At 44.2% G+C, this 24713-nt stretch overlaps 1 protein-coding gene across 1 annotated transcript in view; it reads right to left on the bottom strand.

Moving 5' to 3' along the window:
• pld5 (phospholipase D family member 5) overlaps positions 1-24713 on the bottom strand; it is a 77377-nt gene that overhangs the window by 14352 nt on the left and 38312 nt on the right. The window contains exons 7-9 of the mRNA XM_033025842.1: positions 23363-23502; positions 15606-15771; positions 7440-7536 (exon numbers count right to left, since the gene is read on the bottom strand). Of these exons, the coding sequence (XP_032881733.1) occupies positions 7440-7536; positions 15606-15771; positions 23363-23502 (403 nt within the window). The remainder of the gene's footprint in view (positions 1-7439; positions 7537-15605; positions 15772-23362; positions 23503-24713) is intronic.

The raw sequence follows: 24713 nt of genomic DNA on the forward strand, positions 1-24713 counted from the left end.
ATAAAAGTGAGGGGCAAAAACAGTGAAAGAATTAAAACTTATGATTGGGTGGATAATCAACGGACATAGGACCTAGTTATGACTATCAAGTCCCAATGGTTATTGGATGAAGTGACCTATCCACTGCTACCGATGAGGAAACATTTTAACACCCCCACTAAGCTGCAAAAATATCTTGCCTTCTGGTACAGATCCTTTCATTTCCTCTTCAAAAGTTTCCTCCCGTCCTGCCCTGGTCCAGGCTTAGGTGGACACAGCAGGAGTTTTCCTCCTCCTGCCTTCTCTGCATTCAGTGAGATGGCCGTTAATATTGCCCAACAGTGGAGAATCACCATTATTCCAACGTGGCTGTCCATCGGTGTAGGATTATCAACATTATTTATGTGAGACGGCTATCACTGGAGAATCACCAAGGCTATTTAAGGAGGCTTGGTGATTCTACAGCAAATTACTGATGTTATGTAAATGAGACTTGGAAGACAGATCGCCAGGTCTTGCACCTGCCCCTCTCCCAACACCATTGGAAGGACAGCTGTTTTTATAAATACTTCTGTCTTTAATGGACCCGTTGAAAACGTACAAGACTCCTAATCCTGTTGGCAACTTTCAAAATCCATCATCCACTTGCATCTACAATTGAAGGGGGAGGAGGAATTAAGATATTGTCGACCAATCTCACTATTAAATGTGCACTGCAGGTGCTGTGCATCATCATCACCAGTAGAGTGAAGGCTGATGGTGATTGGCCAGGTGATTCACCCAGACCACACATGCGCTGCACCTGTGAGGAAAACCTTTCACAGGCTACCGCTGCTCAGGGTCCACCTGCACACAGGAGAGAGGGTGGACACCTACATAGTCAGCTTAGACCAGGAGAACGCCTTTGACAAAATTCCACATGCATAATGATGCGGGTCTCCAAAATGGGTTTTAGGGAGGAAATCTATAAATAGTTTTGAGTAATTTACAAAAACTTCTGTAGCACGGTCCTAATCAAAAAGCTTCAAGTTCAAGTGAGTTTATTGTCATGTGTCTCTGATAGGACAATGAAATTCTTGCTTTGCTTCAGCAAAGCTTCCAAATCAAATCCAAAATTAGGCAAAATGCCCTCTCCTTGGTCTTGTTAACTGTATAGATCCCTTTGTCAAGTCCATTGGGAAGGACATGGGAATAAGGGGAGAGGAGGGGGGGTGATGATTCCAGAATGTGGAGATCCTCAAGTCAAAGCCTTTCTATATCTGGACAAAGTCACTGCTTTCAGACTCATTGACAGTCCACAGATTAATACACATCTGGTCAGCAGGAGTAAAAGCAAGGACACTTTATTTGCAGCTGGTCCAAGGATCCTTGCATGGCAGTTTCCATTATCTGAAGATCAAAGAATTGAGTGAATCTGTGGAACGTCAGTGTATAAATCTACAGAAAAAGGGCGAAAATTGACTCAATGTGTCCATCATCCTTATAGTGGCTCTTGTACGTGAAGCTATGCATTTTCTACAGGTACACAAACACCAAGTGCCACCTTGCGCTGAGATACTTTCTATTGCCCTGGTATTGTAGAGCCATGGCTGTGCCAGCCGTCCAACAGAACACTTTATCCACAAAAACACCTTAGATATCAATTAATTAGTCTGCAGTCTGCAAAAAAAACAGCATCTTGTAATGGCTGCACTGGAAAAGAGCCTATCGCCTTTATCTTTTGGGAATGAGTCTTTTCCAGAAAGATCTGGGAAGAGATAATGGAGGTATTTATTGAGGCTTGTCAGAAACAGCCGCCGCATATCAAGGATTCTTTGCTGTTCCCAAATACACACACACACATACACACACACACACACAGACACAAATATCAACTGCTGCTTGGAAACCACTAAGTGTGAAACATGCCCCCAATATGTCAAAAACACTGATATTCCAGAACAGGGTGCTATATATGACTGACCAGAACAATGTGCTACACGACACACTAAAGCTGAATGCAATAAGTGCAAGCACCCACAGGGTAAAGACCAATCTATGTAAATCAGTTACCATCTGTATTAGAACACCATGCACCGTTTACTTTAAGTTTGCTAATGCCATGCTAATGTTAAGTAATGGGAATATGAAAACATTGGCTTAGATGTCCTGTCCTACATATTTCTGAATGTTTTAAGTATTCAGTTCGCCTACACATCATCTCATAGTTGTGAAAGGAGAAGCGTGAATGGAGTTGTGAAAGATTTGCAAGATTATCGGAATACTCTCAATATATGGTTATTAATTCAGACATCTTTACAATGCCTGCAAGTTATCAGATATTGAATGTGATATAAATGACTTGGATGTAAACGTAGATGGGTTGGTTAGTAAATTTGCAGATGACACCAAGATTGCTGGGGTTGCGGACTCTAACAAAGCCTGTCAAAGTGCACAGCGGGATGCAGATCAGCTATAGAAATGGGCAGAGAAATGACAGATGCCTTTTAATCCAAGCAAGTGCGAGGTGTTGTACTGTGGGAGGTGAAATATAAAGGGAACATATACAATAATAGAAACCTTTAACAGCACTGATGTACAGAGGGGTCTTGGGGTCAAAGTGCTTTCATAGGTTGGGGCATTGGGTATGAGACTTGGGAAGTCATGATGCATCTTTTTGGGCTTTGGATAGGCCGCATTTTGAGTATTGCATGCATTTCTGATCGCCCCATTACAGGAAAGATGTGGAGACTTTGGAAAGAATGTTGAGGAGGTTTACCAGAATGATGCCTTGATTAGGGGGGTTTAACTACTGGGACAGGTTGGATAGACTTGGATTGTTTTCTCTGGAACATCGGAAGTTGCAGGGAGACATGATGGAAGCATATAAAATGACGAGAGGCATAGATAGGATAGACAGTAAGAACCTTTTTCCCCCCAAGGATGGAAATATCAAATACTAAAAGCTTAGCTTTAAGGTAAGAGGGGCAACGTTTAAAGGAGATGTACGGGGCAAGTTTTCTTTTACACAGAGGGTGGTGAGTGCCTGGAACGCGCTGTCTGGGATGGTGGTTGAGGCAGATATGATAGTGGTATTTAAGAGGCTTTTAGATAAGATTATGGATATACAGGTACTGGGAATCTAGGGATGTGGAATATGTGCAGGCAGATAAGTGATGGTCTTGGCATGATTTGGCACAGACATTGTGGGCTGAAGAGCCTGTTCTTGTGCTGTACTCTTTCATGTTCTATGCTCTCTACTGCATGGGATGACTTATTGACTTACAAGCAATATATTGGCAGAATAAAACTATTCTGCTCCATTCATATTGGGAATGTCAGAATGCTGTTCCTATTACAATTTGAATAGCAAATTTGTGTAATGGGTGAAGAATGATGGTCAATAGACAAGAGACAATAGGTGCAGGAGTAGGCCATTTGGCCCTTTGAGGCAGCACCGCCATTCCATGTGATCATGGCTGATCATCCCCAATCAGTACCCCATTCCTGCCTTCTCCCCATATCCCCATGGTGTGATAGGTTCACTAGAAAATATTTTAACTCTTAGAATTTGTCCTTGTTAGTTCACTCTGATTATCTAATGATTACTCTGTCCTTCAAATAATCAAATAATATTAAGAATTATTTAATGATGAGTTGAAAGGAGTTCCTAGGTTACAGTAATTGTTACACTCAGATGAAGTAAGATGATGTAAGATACCAGTAAGTTTGGTTGCATAATTACTTGGTTCGACAGGCTGTACCAAGCAATCAAGCAATTGATGCACCACTTATATTGCAAAACTGTTTAGAGTTGGACGGTATCCAGATATCTTATCAATATTGTATCAGCAGCAGGCAGGGGGACAGATTTGCTCCAGTCCATCACTTTTACTAATGCTTCATTGAATATTTGAGCAGAACACAAGATGGATCACAGAACGCTTTTATGAGCCCATGAATTTGATATCCAGCATGATGATTAGTTCAGATAAAAATACTTTAGCAAATTGCAAAATGCAAATTTTCATCTTCATAATCGGTGTTGATCTGATGCAGAAATATAGAAGTATAATCAGCCATTTTAATAACCGACCACCAATTTACAGTCCATGCAGCATAGGTGAAGATTTACTCTGATGCCTTGCTACAGTGTGAAAAATATACATCTTCTAGATGCGCTGGGAGGCATCCTCAGTGATGTGATCTGGGGTCATCGGGTGTTTCGGGTCTCACAACATCAGACATCCTCGCCCAGGCGACCCAGCCGGGGTTGATCAGGCCCCGACTTGCGTCCCAGTAGCAACCGCCCACGGATCAGCCATCTTAATAACTACTCTGCAGGGGTTGGGAGACTCTAGTGCATGGAGGGACTGGGCTCTGTGGGGTGAGCCCTGGCCGGGCTCCTCCTGCGTCTCACCGGGTTCAAAGCCTGTGTGCTGCACCTCTTTCTCCTTCTCCGAGCATTTCATTCTCACCTGATGGATTTTTAGGCCATGGTGGTTCATTAGGCCTTTCCGTAGCTTTATTGGGTATCTTTCTCACGAAAGACACAGACTGGGGTGCTAACCCAGTCTTTCCGTGCCGTCTTTCCGTGCCGTCAACTGTCTCTCCAGTAGTCACCAAACTATTCTTGGTTGTCACCCAATCTATTCATAGGTGCCACTGGCTGAGCCCGACTTCAGTGTGAAAAATATATATCTTCTAGATGCGCTGGGACACATCTTCAGTGATGTGATCTAGTGAAGTCACACGCAAACTACATATACATCAAATGGAGCTGGAGGGGACAGCCACATGATGAAAAGGGCAAAGATGCGCTGAACAGCCTCCTTCTATATCATAAGGAAATCTGAATATATAAATGAATAAGATTCCCATCCAAAAGTCAGCTCTTGTGAAAATGCAGTATTTCTAGTTTTCTGGATGGTTTTTAGTTTTAGAGTCCCCCCCACCTCAGAAAAAATCTATTCCCCTTACCCATGCCCTTAATGATTGCAGATACTTCTACAAGGTTACCCCCTGGCCTCCTACATCCCAGCCTATCCAGCCTCACCTTACACTCAAACCTTTCAAACCCAGTAACATTACTGTAAACCATTTCTGCACCCTTTTCAGTTCATGCATAAATTGACTTAAACCAAATTTACTAACAGTTCAAAAGTAAGTAAATCATTTTACTCACACAAGTTAGATGGGCCATGGCCTCAATAGACGCAGGAGTAGGCCATTCGGCTCTTCGAGCCAGCACCGCCATTCAATGTGATTATGGCTGATCATCCACAATCAGTACCCCGTTCCTGCCTTTCTGTACTGTAGAATTTCCCAGTTAATTAACTTATGAACATATGATTCCTTGGCCTGGTGTTCACAGACGGGCACCATCGCAGCAAGTGAATGAAGCAAGAGAACTGGAGCAGCTCATAGGAAGATGGGAATATTAAGAACGGTTGGGTGCAGCTCTAATAATTTGCTACTTCACTGTTTTTAATAAAGCTTGTACAAATGGATGGCCACACATCTTCTGCTCTTCAATCACAATCCAGCCTGTCCCAATCATGCCTATCGAGGGAGTTCTTCAGAATTCACCCTCTGCAGTTTGATGGAGGTGAAAGAGGACGCATTTGTCAGCCTCATACAAATGTTTCTGGACAATTTTTCTCAATTGTATCAGAATCCAAAGACCCACTGCAGCAGTGCCTCAATGTTTTACTCTGATCCAGAAAGATTATACAAAATTTCAACTATCAACATTCACCCAGCCCCTCCTTTCTGCAATATTCTCTGCGCTATTTCCTCACCTCTCTTAAGTGGAGGCATTTAGATACTTCCCTTATTAATCCTAGGTTGTCAACTCACATAATGTCCATTAGCAGATGATACAAATTGTCAGGATCCCATCACGGCCATACTGGTAATGTAATATCCTTACTATGACTGTCTCCTGGTGCATTTCCTCATTAAGTCATCTAGCATAAAAAGTTCTTAAATACCTTGACAATGTGTCATCGCATTTCACAGGCTCTGGGTATCATTAAAAGCTTGCTGAACACATTAAATCCTTGGCACAGCTGAACAAAAGCATCCCATTATTTACACTTCATATTGCCTTGTGAAGACAGCCAACATTATCAAGGACCAATCGCACCCTCTCTTCTCTCCTCTTGTCAGGCAGAAGATACAAAAGCTTGAAAACACATGCCATCAGACATAAGAACCACTTCTTTCGTGCTACAATCAGACTCTTGAATGGACCTCTCGTGTGGATGAATCTCCCAGTCCAGCTCGTTGCTGCCCTTTGCATTGTTTTATCTGCACTTCCTCTGTAGCTGCAGCACCATATTCTGCACTCTGTTTATTTTATTTTTTACACTGTCTAATATACTCATTTAGAGCATGATTGCGCTCATTTGTGGTATGATCTGCCTGGATAGCAGCACAATGTTTTTCACAGTATCACATTAAACGTAACAATAAACTAATATCAAATAATGTTATTCAGACTCAGTTTATCAAGTTTTGCTTCAACCAAATATTCCACATTGTGCACAAGTCTGAGGATTGTTAACCTGCAGGAAATCTGGCTGACTTTAAAAAAAAATAATAAATTTAAGACCATTCTCACAGGGTCTTGTTCTTAATGTGCAGCACTTTCTCTATTATGAAGAAGATTTAACTATATTTTTAGAGCTTCAAATTAAGCTCATTTGAACAGAGACTTTGGAGAAGGATTAAATGATTTTTTGGCTTAAAGAGTGCATAGTCAAAGTGGGAAATACATCTCAGTCATAGAAAATATTTCTGTGTACTTTTTAGGAGTATTTCAGTTAAGTTTCAAAGATAAAACCTGACAGAAAATCACTAGAAATGGCAAATATAGGTTACAAAAATAGGCATCGTGCTGGAGTGGGTCAGGCAGCATGTCTAGAGAACATGGACATGTGAGTTTTGGGTCAGAAGTTTGCTATATATTTGGTAGGCAATTATATTTGAAAATTCTTTCAGAGTAAAAAAGAAATTAACACTAGTAGATAGAAATGTATTCTTATTCACCAACACTAAATGACCAATTTATCAACAGCTAGTTGCCACATGTACGGGCGGCACGGTGGTGCAGCAGTAGTTGCTGCCTTACAGCGCCGAAGACCCGGGTTCGATCCCGACTACGGGGGCTGTCTGTACGGAGTTTGTACGTTGTCCCCGTGACCTGCGTGGGTTTTCTCCAAGATCTTCGGTTTCCTACCACACTCCAAAGATGTACAGGTATGTAGGTTAATTGCCTTGGGCTAAGTGTAAATTGTCCCTAGCATGTGTAGGATAGTGTTAATGTGCAGGGATTGCCGGTCAGTGCGGGATTGGTGGACCAAAGAGCCTGCTTCCACGCTGTGTCTCTAAACTAAACTAACCTAACAGCTGTAAATTGTACTCCAGAAATTTGACTAGAGTGACTTCAGAAAGGAAAGGCATCACTGTTCACTTACTGATATACACTGCTTTATCCGTCACCATGTACTTGTTGCGATTTACGCTAGAAAACATGTCCTCTTCTCCTTCTGAAGTCGGAATAACAAAATATTTCTGAAAGAGACGAAGATAGAAAATAAACCTTGGATGAACCATCAATACAAGCACGTTTTCCATATCTTTGTAAGTCAGAAAAGAGGTTAAGATAATGAAGTATTCCCAAGTATCAGCATCAAAATATCTAGCAAGTCATTTTTCATGTCCTTTATGAAAGGTTTTGTTATTAACATTATAAAAAAATGCTGCACAATGGTAGGCAGGACAGCAAATGATTGACACAAATGCTCTTTATTCACAAGTGAATCCTCTGCTGCCATGCAATCAGTAAATTATTTAAATAACATTGTAGAATGCACAATGATATTGCAAAATGATTCCACTTTGTCATGAGGAAGACAATGTCATGAAAAAGCAACTGGATTCTTCAAAATGTACACTCTTGTACAGGAGCTCCCCATTACAGTGCATGTCTATCGCTAAAGCTTCCATTTCTGACAATTATGTATATGGCTGGATGTTCTGTAAAGATTCTCCAGTTCTCTCACAGTTTCATTAGTCGCAGAATACTGGGAAAATGGAAACGGAGAAAAAATTTACTTCTGCTAAATTGAAAGTTCTTTGTCAATTCACCTGCTGACATATGTCACTTTGCATATGTAGTGACCTTATTTTGCATTCATTTCGACTTTTCATTCAAGCACCCTTAAGTGTTTAAATTATCTTTCATCATATTCTTGAAGAGAGCCAAACAGCTATCAAGAGTCTATGCCAGGTGCACGTGTAATTGCTGAGAAAATCCTCCCTGGTTACTCGAGCTGAAAGCACCATATATAGTATCAGCTTGGCTCCCAAAATTCACAGATCTTAGAACAGTGCAACATAGGAACCAGCTCTTCATTCTACTATGTCTGACCAAAATGCCATCTACCTGTGGATGATCCGCATCCCTCTATAGCCCACCCCCTCATGATTACCTCTGAAACATCGCTATCGTATAGGCTTACACCACCTCCCCTGGCAAGGCATTACAGGCACCTACCACTCTATATAAAAAACTTGCCCTGCACATCCCCTTTAAACTTTCCCCCTCTCACCTTTATATTCCTCAAGGACCTTGTCTGATTTCAGCTTCCTAATCCTTTAATATGCTTTTATTTTACTAAACTTATAATATCCCTTGTCATCAAAGGTTCTTTAACTTTGGCATCGTTATCTTTCATTCTCCTGGGAATGTGCTGGCCCTGAGCTTTGACCAGCCAGCCTTTAAAAGACTTCCACGTAGGATTATAGAGTGATATGATACCGAAGCTGGCCCTAGGCACAACTTACCAAAGTGTCTCCCTTCGTGTGTGGACGTGGCGTCGAAGGATGAGATGCCGTAGCGAAGAAGTGGAAGCCAAATAACCAAATGGAAACAACACCGAAAAGCCAAATAACCGAAAGGGCGCAACGCCGAAAAGCCAAATAACGGACATGATGTTGCTGGGGGGCGGGACTTGTCAGTGATTGGTCCAGGGGAGACGGGAGGGTGGGGTTCATTTTCCCACACAAGACCGCCCGGGGCTGGAGGGTGACTGGCCGCTCTGAACCCAGAGCACCGAGGTGTAAGCGGCCGAAGAGCGTATCCCTTGGGACAGCCCCCACTCTCCCACGGGGTCAGCGCTGTCCAGCCATGGCCTCCCTCCGCCTCGTCTCCCCTGTGCAGCCACACTGTGATGGGCTGTGAGTCAGCAGCGCGCACACACACGGGGCTGGGTGGAGCAGGGCCGCGGCTCCGGGCAGCGGACTCGTGGGAATGAAAACCCGTCAGCTGCAGCAGTGTTGGAGACAGTCCGGTCCCTCCGCCCACCCAGAGTCACTGACCGTGACACTGCCATCGGCACCCGACCCCCACACCAGGGTGATTCACCCCCACGTCCCCCGGACACCAACCCACGCATGGGGTGATTCACTCCCCCACTCCCCCACTCCCCCCCCCCAACGGCGAGATTCACCCCCCCGACACCTACACTGGGTGATTCACCCCCCACCCCCCACTTTGCGCATTTAACAGTGCCATTTTAGCAGCGGTGTCGAGTAAGTATTAACTTTCTTTCCACCGCAGACGATACTCTCAAATCACATACCTTACCTCTATTACCCCTCTACATAAAAACAACGTGTCAATGCCTCTTCAAGGTCTATTAATCCACCCATAGCTTCAGTTGCAGGTGCAGATGAAGGGATTTGGCGCTCGGATCAATGACTGCATTAGAAGCCTGAGCATCTTGAAATCAATCTCATGACATGAGCGTGGGGGGGGAAATCACCCGGTTTGGGTGCCGGGGGGGGGGGGGGGGGGGGAGTGAATCACCCTGGTGTGGGGGTCGGGTGCCAGTGGCGGTGCATCATGGTCAATGACTCTGGGTGGGCGGAGGGACCAGACTGTCCCCAACTCTGCTGCAGCTGACAGGGGCGTTGTCGGGTTTTCGTTCCCATCTGTCCGCTGCCTGGAGCTGCGGCCCTGCTCCACCCGGCCCCGTGTCTGTGTGTGTGTGCGCGCTGCCGACCCACAGCCTGTCACAGTGCGGCTGCACGGGGGAGACAAGGCGGATGGAGGTTGTGGGCGGACAGCGCTGACCCCGGGGGGAGAGTGGGGGCTGTCCCGAGGGATGCGCTCCTTTGGCCGCTTACACCTTGGTGCTCAGGTTCAGAGTGCCCAGTCACCTTCCAGTCCCGGGCGGTCTTGTGTGGGGAAAATGACTCCCACCTCCCCATCTCCCCGGCCAGTGTTGTAATGGACGCGAGGACTAGACCAATCGCTGACAAGTCCCGCCGCCCGGCGACATCATGTCCGTTATTTGGCTTTTCGGTGTTGTTCCCTTTCGGTTATTTGGCTTTTCGGTGTCGTTTCCATGTGGTTATTTGGCTTCCACTTCTTCGCTTCGGCTTCTCATCCTTCGACGCCACGTCCGGGTACCGTCTCCCTTAACTTGTCTCATTTGTCTGCATTTAGTCCTTATCTCTTTCCAATTTATGAACCTGCCCAAATGTAACTGTACTCGCCTTTACCAGCTCCTCTGGCAGCTCATTCCTTATACTCACCATCTTTTGTGTGAAAAGATTGCCCCTCAGCTCCCTTTTAAATCTTTCCTCACTCACCTTAAACCGATGCACTCTAGTTTGGTATGGTATGGTGTTTATTTGTCACCTGTACCGATGTACACTAAAAATCATTTTTGTATACAGTTCAATACAAGTATCACAATGGAAGAATCTAGGACCAGAGGTCATAGCCTCAGAATTAAAGGACGTTCTTTTAGGAAGGAGATGAGGAGGAATTTTGTTAGTCAGAGGGTGATGAATCTGTGGAATTCTTTGCCACAGAAGACTGCAGAGGCTAAGTCTGGATATATTTAAGACAGAGATAGATAGATTCTTGGGTACACAAAAATGCTGGAGAAACTCAGCAGGTGCAGCAGCATCTATGGAGCGAAGGAAATAGGCGACGTTTCGGGCCGAAACCCTTCTTCAGACTGATGGGGGGTGGGGGGGGAGAAGGAATGAAAAAGGGAGGAGGAGGAGCCCGAAGGCGGGGGGATGGGAGGAGACAGCTCGAGGGTTAAGGAAGGGGAGGAGACAGCAAGGGCTAGCAAAATTGGGAGAATTCAATGTTCATGCCATCCGGACGCAAGCAACCCAGGCGGAATATGAGGTGCTGTTCCTCCAATTTCCGGTGTTGCTCACTCTGGCAATGGAGGAGACCCAGGACAGAGAGGTCGGATTGGGAATGGGAGGGGGAGTTGAAGTGCTGAGCCACCGGGAGTTCAGGTAGGTTATTGCGGACTGAGCGGAGGTGTTCGGCGAAACGATCGCCCAACCTCCGCTTAGTCTAGATAGATAGATTCTAGATTAGTAAGGGGTGTCATAGATTATGGGGTGAAGGCAGGAGAATGGAGCTGGGGAGATAGATTAGCCATGATTGAATAGCGGAGTAGACTTGATGGGCCGAATGGCCTAATTCTGCTTCTATCAATTATGATCTTATGAATGCATAAGTACTTAGATACATATAAGATAAGCATCTCAGATTCAGTACAAGTATATTGCTAGTTTTAGACTCTTCTACCCTGGGAAAAAGACTGACTATCCTTATCTATGCCGCTCATGATTTTATAAATCCCTGTAAGATTACCCCTCAGCCTCCTTTGTACCAGGGAAAGCACTTAGCCTATCCAGTGTCTTCATATAAAATCACGCCCTCCAGTCCAAACAACATCTTTGGGAATCTTTTTTTGCAGCCTCTCTGACTTAATTACATCCTTCCTGTAATATGGCGAGCAGAACTGCACACAATATTCCAGGTGTGATCTCTCCAACATCATGTACAACTGCAACATGACGTCCCAATTGTACTCAGTGTCCCATAGGTGAATATGCACTTTGCTCTCCACCCTGCCTACCTGTCTTCGCATTCAGAGAACTATGCACTTGTAACCCAAAGTCTCTCTATTCTGCACCACTCCCCAGGCTCCTGTCTTCACGGTACATGTCCTGCCCTGGTTAATCTCCATAAATGTATCACTTCACACTTGCACGAGTTAAATTCCATCTCCCATTCCTTTGCCCACTTTTCAAGATCATGTTGCAATCTTAGACAACCTCGCTCACTGTCCATTACATCAGCCATTTTGACCTTATCTGCAAAATTATTAACTATGCCACCTATATTCTTATCCAAATCGTTAACATAAATGACAAACAAAAGGATACCCAGCACAGATTCCTGTGCCACACAGGCTGCAACCAGAATAACAACCACTCACTACCACCCACTGGTTCCCTCCACCAAGCTAACAAGTAATGGATAGCTTACCTTGGATCCCATGTGATCTCAACTTCCGTATTAGCCTTGTCAAAACCCTTGCTAAAGTCCTTGTAGACAATGTCTACCGCATTCTCCCATCAATCATCTTGGTCACCGTTTCTAAAAACTCAATCAAATTCATGAGCCATGATTTCACATGCACAAAGCCATGCTGACTATTCATAATCAGTAGTTGTCTTTCCAAATATAAATAGATCTTGTCTCTCAGCATCTCCTCCAGTAACTTTCCCATTCCTGATGTTATGCTTGCCGCCCTGCAATTCCCTGGCTCATCCTTGCTTCTTAAATAAATGCACAGCATTAGCCACCCTCCAGTCTTCCGGTACCTCACCTGTGGGTCGCCCAATGTGTTTCTTTCCATTCCTCCATGATACTATTGCAACATGCTTTTTCCTCGATTCTGCATTTTCATCTGAGGATCAGTCCTATCCTTTTCATAAATTCATGTTCATCAGTTCATGTGATAAAAGCAGAATCAAGAATCTATCTATCTCTGCCTTAAAAATATCCGTTGACTTGGCCACCACAGCCTTTTCCATAAGTATCTTAAACCTTCCAAAATGTCATTACGGTTTACCTAATGCTTCCCCAATTAAGCTTCCATTACTTGGCCTGGGAAATTCCTAATAAAAGATCCAGTATGACCCCATCCCCAGTTGAACTATCAACATATTGTTTCAAGAAACCTTCCTGGACGCACTGAACAATACTGCCCCGTCGAAGACCCTGGTACTTAATACTTCCCAGTCAATATTGGGGAAGTTAAACAAGTGAAACGACAACAACACCATTGTTTAGATAATTTTCTATGATTTGTCTTCATGTCTGTTCATCCAGCTCCCATGGCTATTGGGAGACCTATAATATAACCCCATCATAATGTTCGCACCTTTCTTATTCCTGACCTCTAACCAAATGGCCTCGCTGGATGAAACCTCCAAGATGTTAGGTTGCTGAAATAATGTAATTTTAAAAGAGTAGTAGGCTGGCATTTCATGCCTATCAGATCATTTAACACATCGACCGGGGATGAATTTCCACACAAATATCACTTGCAGTTGCAAATAAGGAAATTGGATAGTGGTGAGCCTAACATTGTTGCAAAGTCTAACTCGCGACAATCCAATGTTGAATGTCAAGAAATAAGTTAGTGGAAAGACACAACATGCTGGAGTAACTCAACGGGTCAAGCAGCATCTCTGGAGAGCATGGATAGGTGATGTTTTGGGTCAGAACCCTACTTCAAGATCCTTCTTTCCTTGGGATAACCAACATCTGCAGTTCCTGGTTTCTACGTAAGTGAGTGGATCCTGTAATTAAATCTGTTCAAGTATCAGCATCAAACACACTACTGAACCAAGTTCCAGAATTATTAAAACTCACAAATGGAGAAACAAAGGGGGAAATTAAATACATTCTACACATTTAGAGCCTATGTATATTTTGATATGATCTTATCTCAGTCGAGCAAAAAAGTATTGGATTTATGTCATGATCCCAAATACTTTAAAGCCATACTTTTGAAAAGTAATCATGGCTAATAAAGTAAGGGAGATCAATTGTCAATTTACCAATAACAATTTTTAATAAGCAATGAAATAGTGCTAATTTCCTTTATTTTTTATTCAATGGATTTGGCTTAAGGCCATCTTTAGGCAAAGACTCTCTTATTGTTTTTAAATGACACCACAAAGTTATTTTAATTCCATTTGAGAGGGCAGAGAACTTTAAAAGCACGTAAAAATGGCACCTCCAATGATGTAGCACTCAGTGGATTACGAGTTCAAGGCTTCAGAATAGGTCTCAACCTTCTGTCTCAAAGACAGGAATTCATCAATGAGCAAAGGCTGAAGCTTTAATGTTTTTATGTGCTTTTTTAACAAGATCGTCCAAATCCTCCCACTGCAGAATTACAATCAATAGAAAAGATTCCATTTATCTCCTTACAATAAAACTTAACAAGAAACTATTTGGGAAATTTTGTGACAGGGAGATCGTGACATCATTAATGGACAGTGTGAGTTATTGAAATCAATTCCTTCTCAATTAAATTATGAATGTAAACTTGCAGCAGAGTGCAATGAGGTTTGCTCTCCTGGCAAATAGACATTTTTAAATTCTAATTTCCAATTTATTTTATTGTGATTTTGTCAGGCCTATGGCATGTTTACAATTTTCTCAAGGTAATCAATTAATAAACAGTGATTTCATGATGGTAATCCATTAGGAAGCCTTCAATAGTGACATTGTTCCCTTTCTGAAGTAGTCTAGCTGTGGTACTGAGGAACTCATGCTGTATGTAGGAGGTGGGGATGATTGTAGGGAGGATGTAATTTTCTGTCTGGAGAAAACAATGTGGATACAACGCACTGTGAATCTATAGATCAAATAGAGAGTGTTAACTTTCCAAATGCAGATAATACATACTTCTTTCTATTAGGATACAGTATAAGTCCTTTGAAGCATGGCATAGGACAATAGGTTGGGGGAGATGACTTGGGTTCATAGTTCCCAAAGTCTTACACCCTTGTTGTTTTCTTATTTTAATATGTACTCCCCTAATTGCGTCTGAACTGAGCATCTTGCAAGGCCATTTCAGATTGAACCACTTTGATAGGCCTGATGTAATTTCTTCAGACATTGGTGGACACTATGGTTTAACTGCCTGAGCAAAAATTCTCCGGCTGCTGTTTGAAATCTCCAAGCCTCTGGATGCCTGGCCAGTAACTTACCCACATTGAGATTGATTGCCATAATTGGTTAACAAATCCATTGTTACAATATGTCAATTCCAAGAGAGATTTTGGACTTTGTTTAGCAATTTATCTATTGCTAGGTACATCTTTAGATATTCTATACCTCGTGACTTTGGATTACTGAAAACAGTCTATCAGAATCCATTCAAGAGTATAACTTATGCCAATATTGCACCCATTTTGAATTAATTGTGCCACACTCACCCCTACTTTTCTCTCCACTTGTTTGGTGGAGTATTTCAAATGTACATGGTTCCTTTATGGGCAATTGTCTCTGTGCCACCCATTTGTAGATCATTCAAGTGCCATTAATTAGATCCAACCAGTGCAATGGTAATCTAGTGCTGCAAGCCAGATAACTATTCCCCCACGTCCTAAACCCACGGCAGCAACTGCAGAGCATAGGGCTGAGGCAGGTGCTGTTATGGTTGTCAGTTGTGGAGCGCCAATCATTAGGCATGCACGAGGGGATGGGAACTGGTGCCGCCAGCTACACTCACCACGTCAAAGCTGCAGTTGATGGGTTTAATGCAGAACATTTTGAGAGACCACAGAAAATTGAGCATTGGCGCATACGTTTCCTTCCAGCAGCTGACCAACAGTCGCACCTTCACATTCCGCAGAAAGAGAGCTTCCCGCAACCCGTTTTCTATCAGAGGCCAGTACCTGGGAATAAAAAACACAATTATTGCTTTCCCTGAGTGAAACAAATGCAGCCTATTTGTTCCAGTGGCCTTGGTTTCCAGCCTTAGCCAATTTCTCAGCTATAGCATTCCATGGGTAGTGATTTCAACAGGTTAATCAATGGATTTAATGGTACTCTGGACTGCAATCACCAGGAAAAGAGAGCAAAATAGTAATTTCATCCAGCCAGAATGAACTTATTTGTCTTATATGAAGTCTTTATGTAGAAATAGGCCCTTAGCCCAAATCATTAATACTGACTAAGATGCCTTCCCCCATGCCTTGTTTACATTTCGGCCCTTATCCATCTGAGCTTTTCCCATCGATGAACCTGTCCAAATGTCTTTTACATGTTGTAATTATAACTGCTTCTACAACTTCCTACGGTAGTTAGTTCCATATATCCCTTCATCCTCTGTGTGAAAAACCTGCCCCTCAGATCCCCTTTAACTCTTCCTTAAACCTAGGCCCCAGTTTTAGAATTTTCTTTCCTGGGAAAAAGACTATCACCATCCACCTTATCTTTTCAACATTTAAAAAATACTATAAGCTCACCTCTCAACCTCCTTTACTCCAGGAAAATTGGTCCCAGTGTATTCAGACTCTCCTTTTAACTCAAGCCCTCCAGTAAAGGGCCTGTCCCACGAGCATGCGACTGCATGCAGCAAACGCGACCAAACCGGAAGCGGGGGCCGCGCAGAGGTCGAGTGATCCCGTACGAGTTGACGTGAAGTTCGAGCGAAGTCCACGGGAAGTTAGCGCGTGACGTACGGCATCAAGACGCTGCGTATGGCGTCGAGACGGTGCGTACGGCTTCAATGCGGCTGCGGACCGGCAGGCCGTTGCCGCGTTGAATTTTTGGACAGTGTCAGTTTTTCGTAGCCCTGCGCGATGTTGGGACCAACTCCGCACAACTCCATACGGCTCCGGCGATCGAAGTGGGACCGGCCCCGCGAGGCCCTACGGCTCAAGCGACCACGTTAGGCCGCGCTTGCCGCATGCAGTCGCATGCTCGTGGGTCATGCCCTTAACTCTTTTCTGCACCCTCTCTAGCTTTATCATATCCTTCTGTAACAACCAGAAATGTATACAGTACTACAATTCTGGTCACACCAATGTCTTGTACAGTTGTAATATGATATCCCAACTTGGCCACTGGTAGGGACCAATGAAGGTCTATGGAATCAGAGCTGAGAAGTGAAAGTAAACTCAACCGCTCCAAACTGTTCTTCAGTGCTTCAACTTTCTACGTTCCTGAATGAGTTGGATGTTGGAAAGGAAAGACTTTATTTTAGACATTGGAGATACAGTGTGGAAATAGGCCTTTTGGCCCTCCGAGTCCACGGCAATCAGCGATCACTCCATACTCTAGCACTATCCTACACACTAGGGACAAGTTACAAATTACAGAAGCCAATTAACCTACAAGTTTTTGTAGTGTGGGAAAAAACCGGAGCAACATATTCACTGGATGGTTTCAAGATATAGTTAGATTTAGCTCTTAGGGCTAACGGAATCAAGGGATATGGGGAAAAAGCTGGAACGTGGTACATCAGCCATGATCATGTTGAATGGCGGTGCTGGATCGAAGGGCCGAATGGCCTACTCCTGCACCTATTTTCTATGTTACTATGTTTCACCCAGAGAAAACCCATGTGATCATAGGGAGAACGTACAAACTCCATACAAGCAGCACCTGTAGTCAGGAGCAAAGACGGATCTCTGGCGCTGGAAGGCAGCAACTCTACCGCTGCACCACAGTGCAGCCCTCATTAAATTCTGAAAAAAGTCATGCATCATGCTGATGCCTGATTTGTCAGCAATGTTAAATGGATGCATTGAGCAGGACTCGCCAATGCTGCATGCATTTCATCATGTGTACTTCCAACTTCCTTCCTTGCCCCAGGGAAGGGCTCATCTGCAGGAAAATGCATGTGCTACCTCACCTCCCCCATGCTCTGCACCCTCCTGCTATGCCTGTGTATGACTTGATTGTACTCGTGTATGATTGGATTTGCCTGGAAAGCAGGCAAAACAAATTCTCGGTACACGTGACAATAAGAAACCAATATCAACACCCTCTGCTCTGGCAGCAACCCTCTTCTCTGCAGTGTTACACTATGTGCCAGTCCCACTCAGAGCTGCCTTTTAAAACACATATGGTGCCAGTATCTGAGGTGGTGGCTGTGGGTGAACAATACATTGGCACAGCTTGTAGCCCTGCTATCACACAGCTCCAGTTACCTTGATCTGATCCTGACCTCTGGTGCTATCCGTGTGGAGCTTGCATGTTTTCACGCCTCTGCACGGGCTTCCTCCAAGCGTTCCATTTTCCTTTCATATCTCAACAGCGAGCGCAGAGGCACAAGAGGAGGGAAAGATTTAATAGGAACTTAAGGGGTAACTTTTTCCACACAAAGAGTAGTGGTTGTATGGAACGAGCTGCCAGAGGAGGTAGTTGAGGCAGGTACTATCGCAATGTTTAAGAAACATTTAAATAGTAACATGGATAGGACAGGTTTGGAGGCATATGGGCTAAATGCAGGCAGGTGAGACTAGTGTAGATTGGACATGTTGGCTGAGTGCGGGCAAGTTGGGCTGAAGGGCCTGTTTCCACGCTGTATGACTCTAAGAGACTGCAACTGCTGGAATCTGTGGCAAAAAAAGCAGAGCTGCTGGTGAAACTCAGCAAGTCATACAGCATCTGTGGAGGAAATGAACCATCAACATCCCATTTTCCTCCACAGATGCTGTCTGGCCCATTGATTGTCCCAGTGGCTCTCCTTTTTGTTGTCAATGATGTGTTTGTGTGTCGGTAGCTTCATTGGCTGCTGTAAATTGCCCTGGTGTGTAGGTGAGTGGGAAAATCCGGCGGGAGTCAACAGGACTGACTGTGGCCGATCAGCTGCTGGGTTTCCTCCATTACAACAGCGATTACTGTGCAAAAGTTACTTCATGAGCAGCGAGCTCTCATCTTTCCCTGGCTCATGAAAGGTGCTCTAGAAATGCAAACAGAGTCGACGTGGTGGAATAAAAACCAATGTGTCGAACCTGATCCTATGGGATTCCAGCTAACTCTGTTCTGCTTTCCAGCATCACTGTATAGGGGGAAACAGGGGGAAAAGATGGCGTGCTTCAAATGCAAACCTCTTTTGAGAATGTGCCAATAAAGGAGAGCTGTTGGAGGAACTAAACTGGTTGGGCAGCATCGGTTGAGGCCAATGCATAGTCCAGCAGCACTTCTTTTATTGCTGCTGATTCCAGCATTTGCAGTCTCTTGCACCTCCTTTTTTTAAGAACAACCTAGTTGTCTTATTCTTTAGATTATTTATTTGTGCCCTTTTGCAGTGGCACCAATAAGAGTTAGTATTTATAACCCGATAAAATACTCACAGGATCAAAAGTTAAAGTGTAGTTGATCTGTGGAACTCATTACCACAGAGGGCTGTGAAGGCCAAGTCAGTGGATATTTTTAAGGCAGAGATAGACAAATTCTTGATTAGACACAAAAGCTGGAGTAACTCAGCGGGACAGGCAGCATCTCTGGAGAGAAGGAATGTGTGATGTTTCAGGTCGAGCCGAAACGTCACCCATTCCTTCTCTCCAGAGATGCTGCCGGTCCTGCTGAGTTACTCCCGCATTTTGTGTCTATCTTCAATTTTCTTAGCCCCGCTCTGGGAGTAGAAGTGGGGGCGGATCCGGACCGCAACGGCCGTGAGCCCCAGGCTGAGCTCGGCGATCGTTTGCCTGCTTCTGCTGCTGTTAGAGGTGAGACGTTGCGTCATGCCAGGGTCTTGGGCCTGTCCCACTTTGGCTGTCAGTTCCGCGACAGGCTGTTGGCGCGCAAAGATTTCGTTCGCTACAAAGATTTCGGAGCCCCGCGCGATGACGCGCACAACTCCATACCCCTCCTCGCTTCTCAGTGGGACCGGCTACGCGTGGCCATACGATGCCCGTGCACCTCAACGCGACCACGAGGTCGCGTAAGTTGCGTGCCAAGGACACGTAAGTGGGACAGGCTCTTAACTCAGCGGATCAGACAATATCTCTGGAGAAAAGGAATAGGTGACGGTTCGGGTTGAGACCCTCTCATTACGTGCCAGATTTGCCACCACAGGAGAACCTTTGCTGCAATCCCTCTGAGGCAAGTATATCTTCAAAAAAAGAAACCAAAATTGTACACAATACTTCAGATATGGTGTCCAGGCAGAGTAAAGCAGCCCAACAGTTACGTTCACTACAGGTTCTCCTCGACTCACATTGATGTGCAGAGAAAGGCCATTTACCCCATTGTGCCTATGCCATCTCTTTTCCTATCTATCCTTCCAATATTTTATTTAATCACTTGGTGCACCACTTGAGTGATCTTCACTTCAACAACTCACACAGCACATTGAAGACGGGTTCCAGAAAGGACTGGTGACAGGAGCCGTCTTTGTTGATCTGTCTGCCGCGTATGACACTGTGAACCACCGCCTCCTCCTAAAAAAGATCTTGGAGAATACCAAAGACCTGGCACTCACGGACCTCATCGGAGCCTCCTGAAAGATAGGCGCTTCTATGTTGTCTTTAACAACAAGCAAAGTCGCTGGCGACGACAATGGAATGGCTTGCCTCAAGGTAGTGTGCTGGCTCCACTACTATATAACATCTACACCAATGACCAGCCAATGGACCAGAACACTGAGCGGTTCATCTACGCCAACGACCTCTGTGTAACATCCCAAGAGAGTACGTTTGAAGCTGTAGAAGCGAATCTCACCTCAGCCCTAGATGAGCTACACCTCTACTACGAGCGCAACCACCTACACGCAAACCCTGCGAAGACCCAAGCCTGCTCGTTCCATCTCAGGAACCGGGAAGCAAACAGACCCCTTAACATCACATGGTCTGGAACACCTCTTGGGCACTGCACCAACCCTGTCTACCTCGGTGTAACACTGGATCGCACTCTCTCCTATAAGGAACACGTCAAAAACACCAAACTGAAAGTTAACTCCCGAAATAACATCCTCCGGAAGCTGACCAACTCCAAATGGGGAGCCACAGCACACACATTAAGATCTACTGCTCTGGCCCTGTGCTACTCCTCTGCGGAGTATGCGTGTCCTGTTTGGGAGAGATCATCCCATGCCAAGAAATTAGACCCAGCGTTGAATAACACCTGCCGCTCAATCACTGGCTGCTTGAAGCCCACCAACATAAACAACCTGCACCTCCTCGCTGGCATTGCCCCTGCTGATGTGAGACGGGAAGTCGCCAGCCGAGTAGAGATGACCAAGGCCACCAGTGATGAACGCCACCTCCTCTATGGACGTGTACCCCCGGCCCAACGGCTGAAGTCCAGGAGAAGCTTTCTCAGCCATGTCCAGCCCCTAATAACATCACGGGAAGAAACCAGACTCCACCTATGGACAAAAAGGCTTGAGGACGACCCCCCCCCTACTGACATGGGTATCCCTCCTTCTGAAGCCCTCCCTCCGGGCTCAGAAGCACCATGGGTCCAGTGGAAGACGCTCAACCGCCTGAGAACAGGAACAGGGCGATCAAAAGCTGCCATGGCCAGATGGGGCTATGAAACTGGCCAAACCACCTGTGAATGTGGAGAAGAGGACCATACAATGCAGCACTGCCTTGTCTGCCCCTTACTACCCAACCAGTGCAGCTCAAAGGATCTTGCAGTGTTCAACAAAAACGCAAAGGACTGTGTAAAGGAATGGGAAACTGTCATATAGTCAACCAGCTTCAAAGACACGAAAAGAAAAAGAAGACTTCAACAACAATTCCTTCTATGTCTGAACATTTGTGATTAAATCTACATAAACTGGTCTATGTACAACTTTAAACCTAGAGTCCAGATGTATACATACTATACAAAGGATTATCGATAAATCTAATCCCAGGGAATCGGGCTGTAAACAAATCACATCCAAACATCTGCAGGAGTGGATAAATCGCACATACAGGGTGAAAAAAGTCTCATCCCATACATGGGGCTGTCAACAAATAACAATACATCAAGCCACACACAAATTGAATTTGGACTGGACACAAATCTAATTAAAAGATGCAGCACAGGTATTCAACTAATTATCAACTCAATTCCGTTCTTTATGTTTCTCTGAAATATCTCGAGCGAGTAAAAAAAGATATAATGGAGACCTGGATCAATATTTTGTACAAAGTAATCAGAACTTCCTCGGATGTTTAATGATTAGGTTTTTACTGGTGGGGTGGGGGTGGAGATGTAGTCTCACAGCTAAACGTATAGAAAAGGTTCTCAGATAAACAGGTGGTAAAGTGATAATTACCTTCTCTGCATTTAATGAGAATCAAACCATTCAGATTGTGGAAAATATTCCATTATATTATAAAGATTGCTCTCCACCCTGAGGAGTGAATAAAGTCTGGAACCAGATCATCCTGGTGATATGACCTGTGACTGGATACTGCAGCCAATACATATCATTGAAAAAACTAAGTTTCAACTGGGTCTCAACGTTCTGTGAGAAAGCTAAACACTCAATTTAAAAAATGGCGAATATCATACCTTTGAGATATGGACCAAAGATTCCTAGGCTAATGTCAGCAAACCCTCCAAACTTGGAATAATAACCCAGTAAATTACATTCTAAGTGGTGCTGATTAGCAATTAAGTAAGCAATTCAACTTTTGTCTTGATGTTCTGTGTACTATTATGAGAATTAATTTGTTGACAATATCATGGAGCATCTATAAGCTGCCAAGTGCATAAATTGCATTGATTTGTTGTGTCTGGAATATAAACAGTATCTGGTTACATGTTGCCAAATTTCTAAACTGCGTTAGGTGCATAAAGAAATAAAGATACAAAGCACTGGTGTGAGATTTACCCCAGCCAGTTTGTAAAGTGTGATTGACACAAAGTGTTGGAGCAACCCAGCGGGTGAGGCAACATCTCTGGAGACAAAGGATAGGTGATGTTTTGGGTCAGGGCCCTTCCGCAGACTCTGAGGAAGGGTCCCAACCCAAAACGTCACCTATCCTTTTCAGGCAGAGATGCTGCCTGACCTACTGAGTTTCCCCAGCACTTTGTGTCTATCTTCGGTATAACCAACGTCTGCAGTTCCTTGTTTCTACAGTTTGTAAAATGTATTTTGCAACCCCAGCCACCCACTGTACCTTTATCCCTCTTTTGAAAAGATTACCTGATGCTGGGGTTTGCCTATAAAATGCCATCACATCACCCAAGTTCCCATCTCTTTACTTGTGACCAGCAACAAACTATGAAACTATCAAATCCAAATCAGATACGTTTGAGGTAATTCTTGCATGGAATAAGTTAGGAGTTGAGACCCTACTTTCCCTCCATTTACTTTCCCAGATTGCCAATTGATGTGAATTCAAGCACTACTTAATCCTAGTTCACCATGAAACAGGAATGAAATTTAGAACCTCATGGTTTAGTTCATGGTTTAGCAAGCCGTCTACAGTGACATTAGAGCCAATGCAAATGTATAGAGAGTTTGCAATTTAAGTACTACCAACTATAAATTATCTAAATTATCATTGAAAGCATGCAAGACTAACTAACCTCAGAACATTGGTGTTGTTGATAAGAGGCAGAAAATCCATGACAGCTACGTGTATAAATCTCCTGGCACTGGCAATAACCCTGAGAACAGCATCGATGTCACTGGTACGGCCATTGGGGCACAGAAGGGCCGGAGAGGTCTATTGGAAAAGAAAATGCGACTTAGTCAATGTCAAATGCTGATAATCGCAAGGTCTAGGATTCATAATTTTATTTCAATTTAGCCCACAGCTAGTGTGAGTAGGCTGAGATTAACAGCTGGTCACCAGCCCCAAATAGGGGGGAAACTATTGGATGCCATGTGAACTTGGGTCTGTTTTGTACTATTTTTAGCTAATCATCTCAGACCTTCTAGCATAGTGAACCAATTTGAATTTCTCACACCAGAGATGCAGGCCTTCCAGGTGCCTCATGTCTTCTGTCACCCATTGCAGTGGGTGTACCTGGAAGTAGATCATACATTAACTTTGACAATGCTCAGCTTCTAATTCACATTCAGCAGTTTCCCTTGAAGCCTACACTCACCTGCAATTTCCAACACCAGCTTTAGCCTTGAAGTGGTAAATGAACTTGACCAGGCATAATTTGAGCAGTGGGATCTTGAAATTCATCCTTAGCATATGAGAGATCTCTTCAAGAGTCTGATAGCAGTAGGAAAGAAGCTGCTCTTGAATCTTCTGGTTAGGATTTCTGGCTTTTGTATCTTCTGCTCAACGGGAGAGTGGAGAAGAGACCATCTCCACTTTAGATCCACTGATACAAACAAGGGCATGTTCTCCACTCCGCTTCCTGAAGTCAATAGCCAGCTCCTTCATTTTGCTGGCATTCACGGCCAGGTTCTATCTTGACACAATGCTACTAATTTTCTATCTCCTTCCTGTATTCCATCTCAACGTTATTTGAATTCCACTACAGGAGGGCCAGTAGGTGTCTGTGACTTTGTACATATTTATGTGTACATTTGTCCTCCCCAACAGAATCTGCAATCATTGCCCTTGGACTCCTCTGCCACATGACCAAGTCCTGACCTGGGATCAAGTGTGGAATCAATCAAGTGCTCAACAGATACTCCACATTTAAAGAAATCACCCACAAGAAGTTTCTACTGACTCAGATGTGGACGGCTCTCAGGAACAATGCAAGTGCACGTCAGTTAGTGATTGGCTTTGCAGGACAGTGCTGGGCTGGGATTTCAGGCTTCCTCTGTATAGGTCAGTACTGCCCTGCCTTGAACATGAAAAACTCACTTCCAACTGCACTCTCAGTGTACAATGCTCATAATGTTCAATGCGTAATTTCACAAACTAATTTAGTTTATTTTAGTTTAGTTTATTGTTACGTGTACCGAGGT

Source organism: Amblyraja radiata, chromosome 8, assembly GCF_010909765.2.
Source record: "Amblyraja radiata isolate CabotCenter1 chromosome 8, sAmbRad1.1.pri, whole genome shotgun sequence".
Classification (NCBI taxonomy): Eukaryota; Metazoa; Chordata; class Chondrichthyes; order Rajiformes; family Rajidae; genus Amblyraja; species Amblyraja radiata.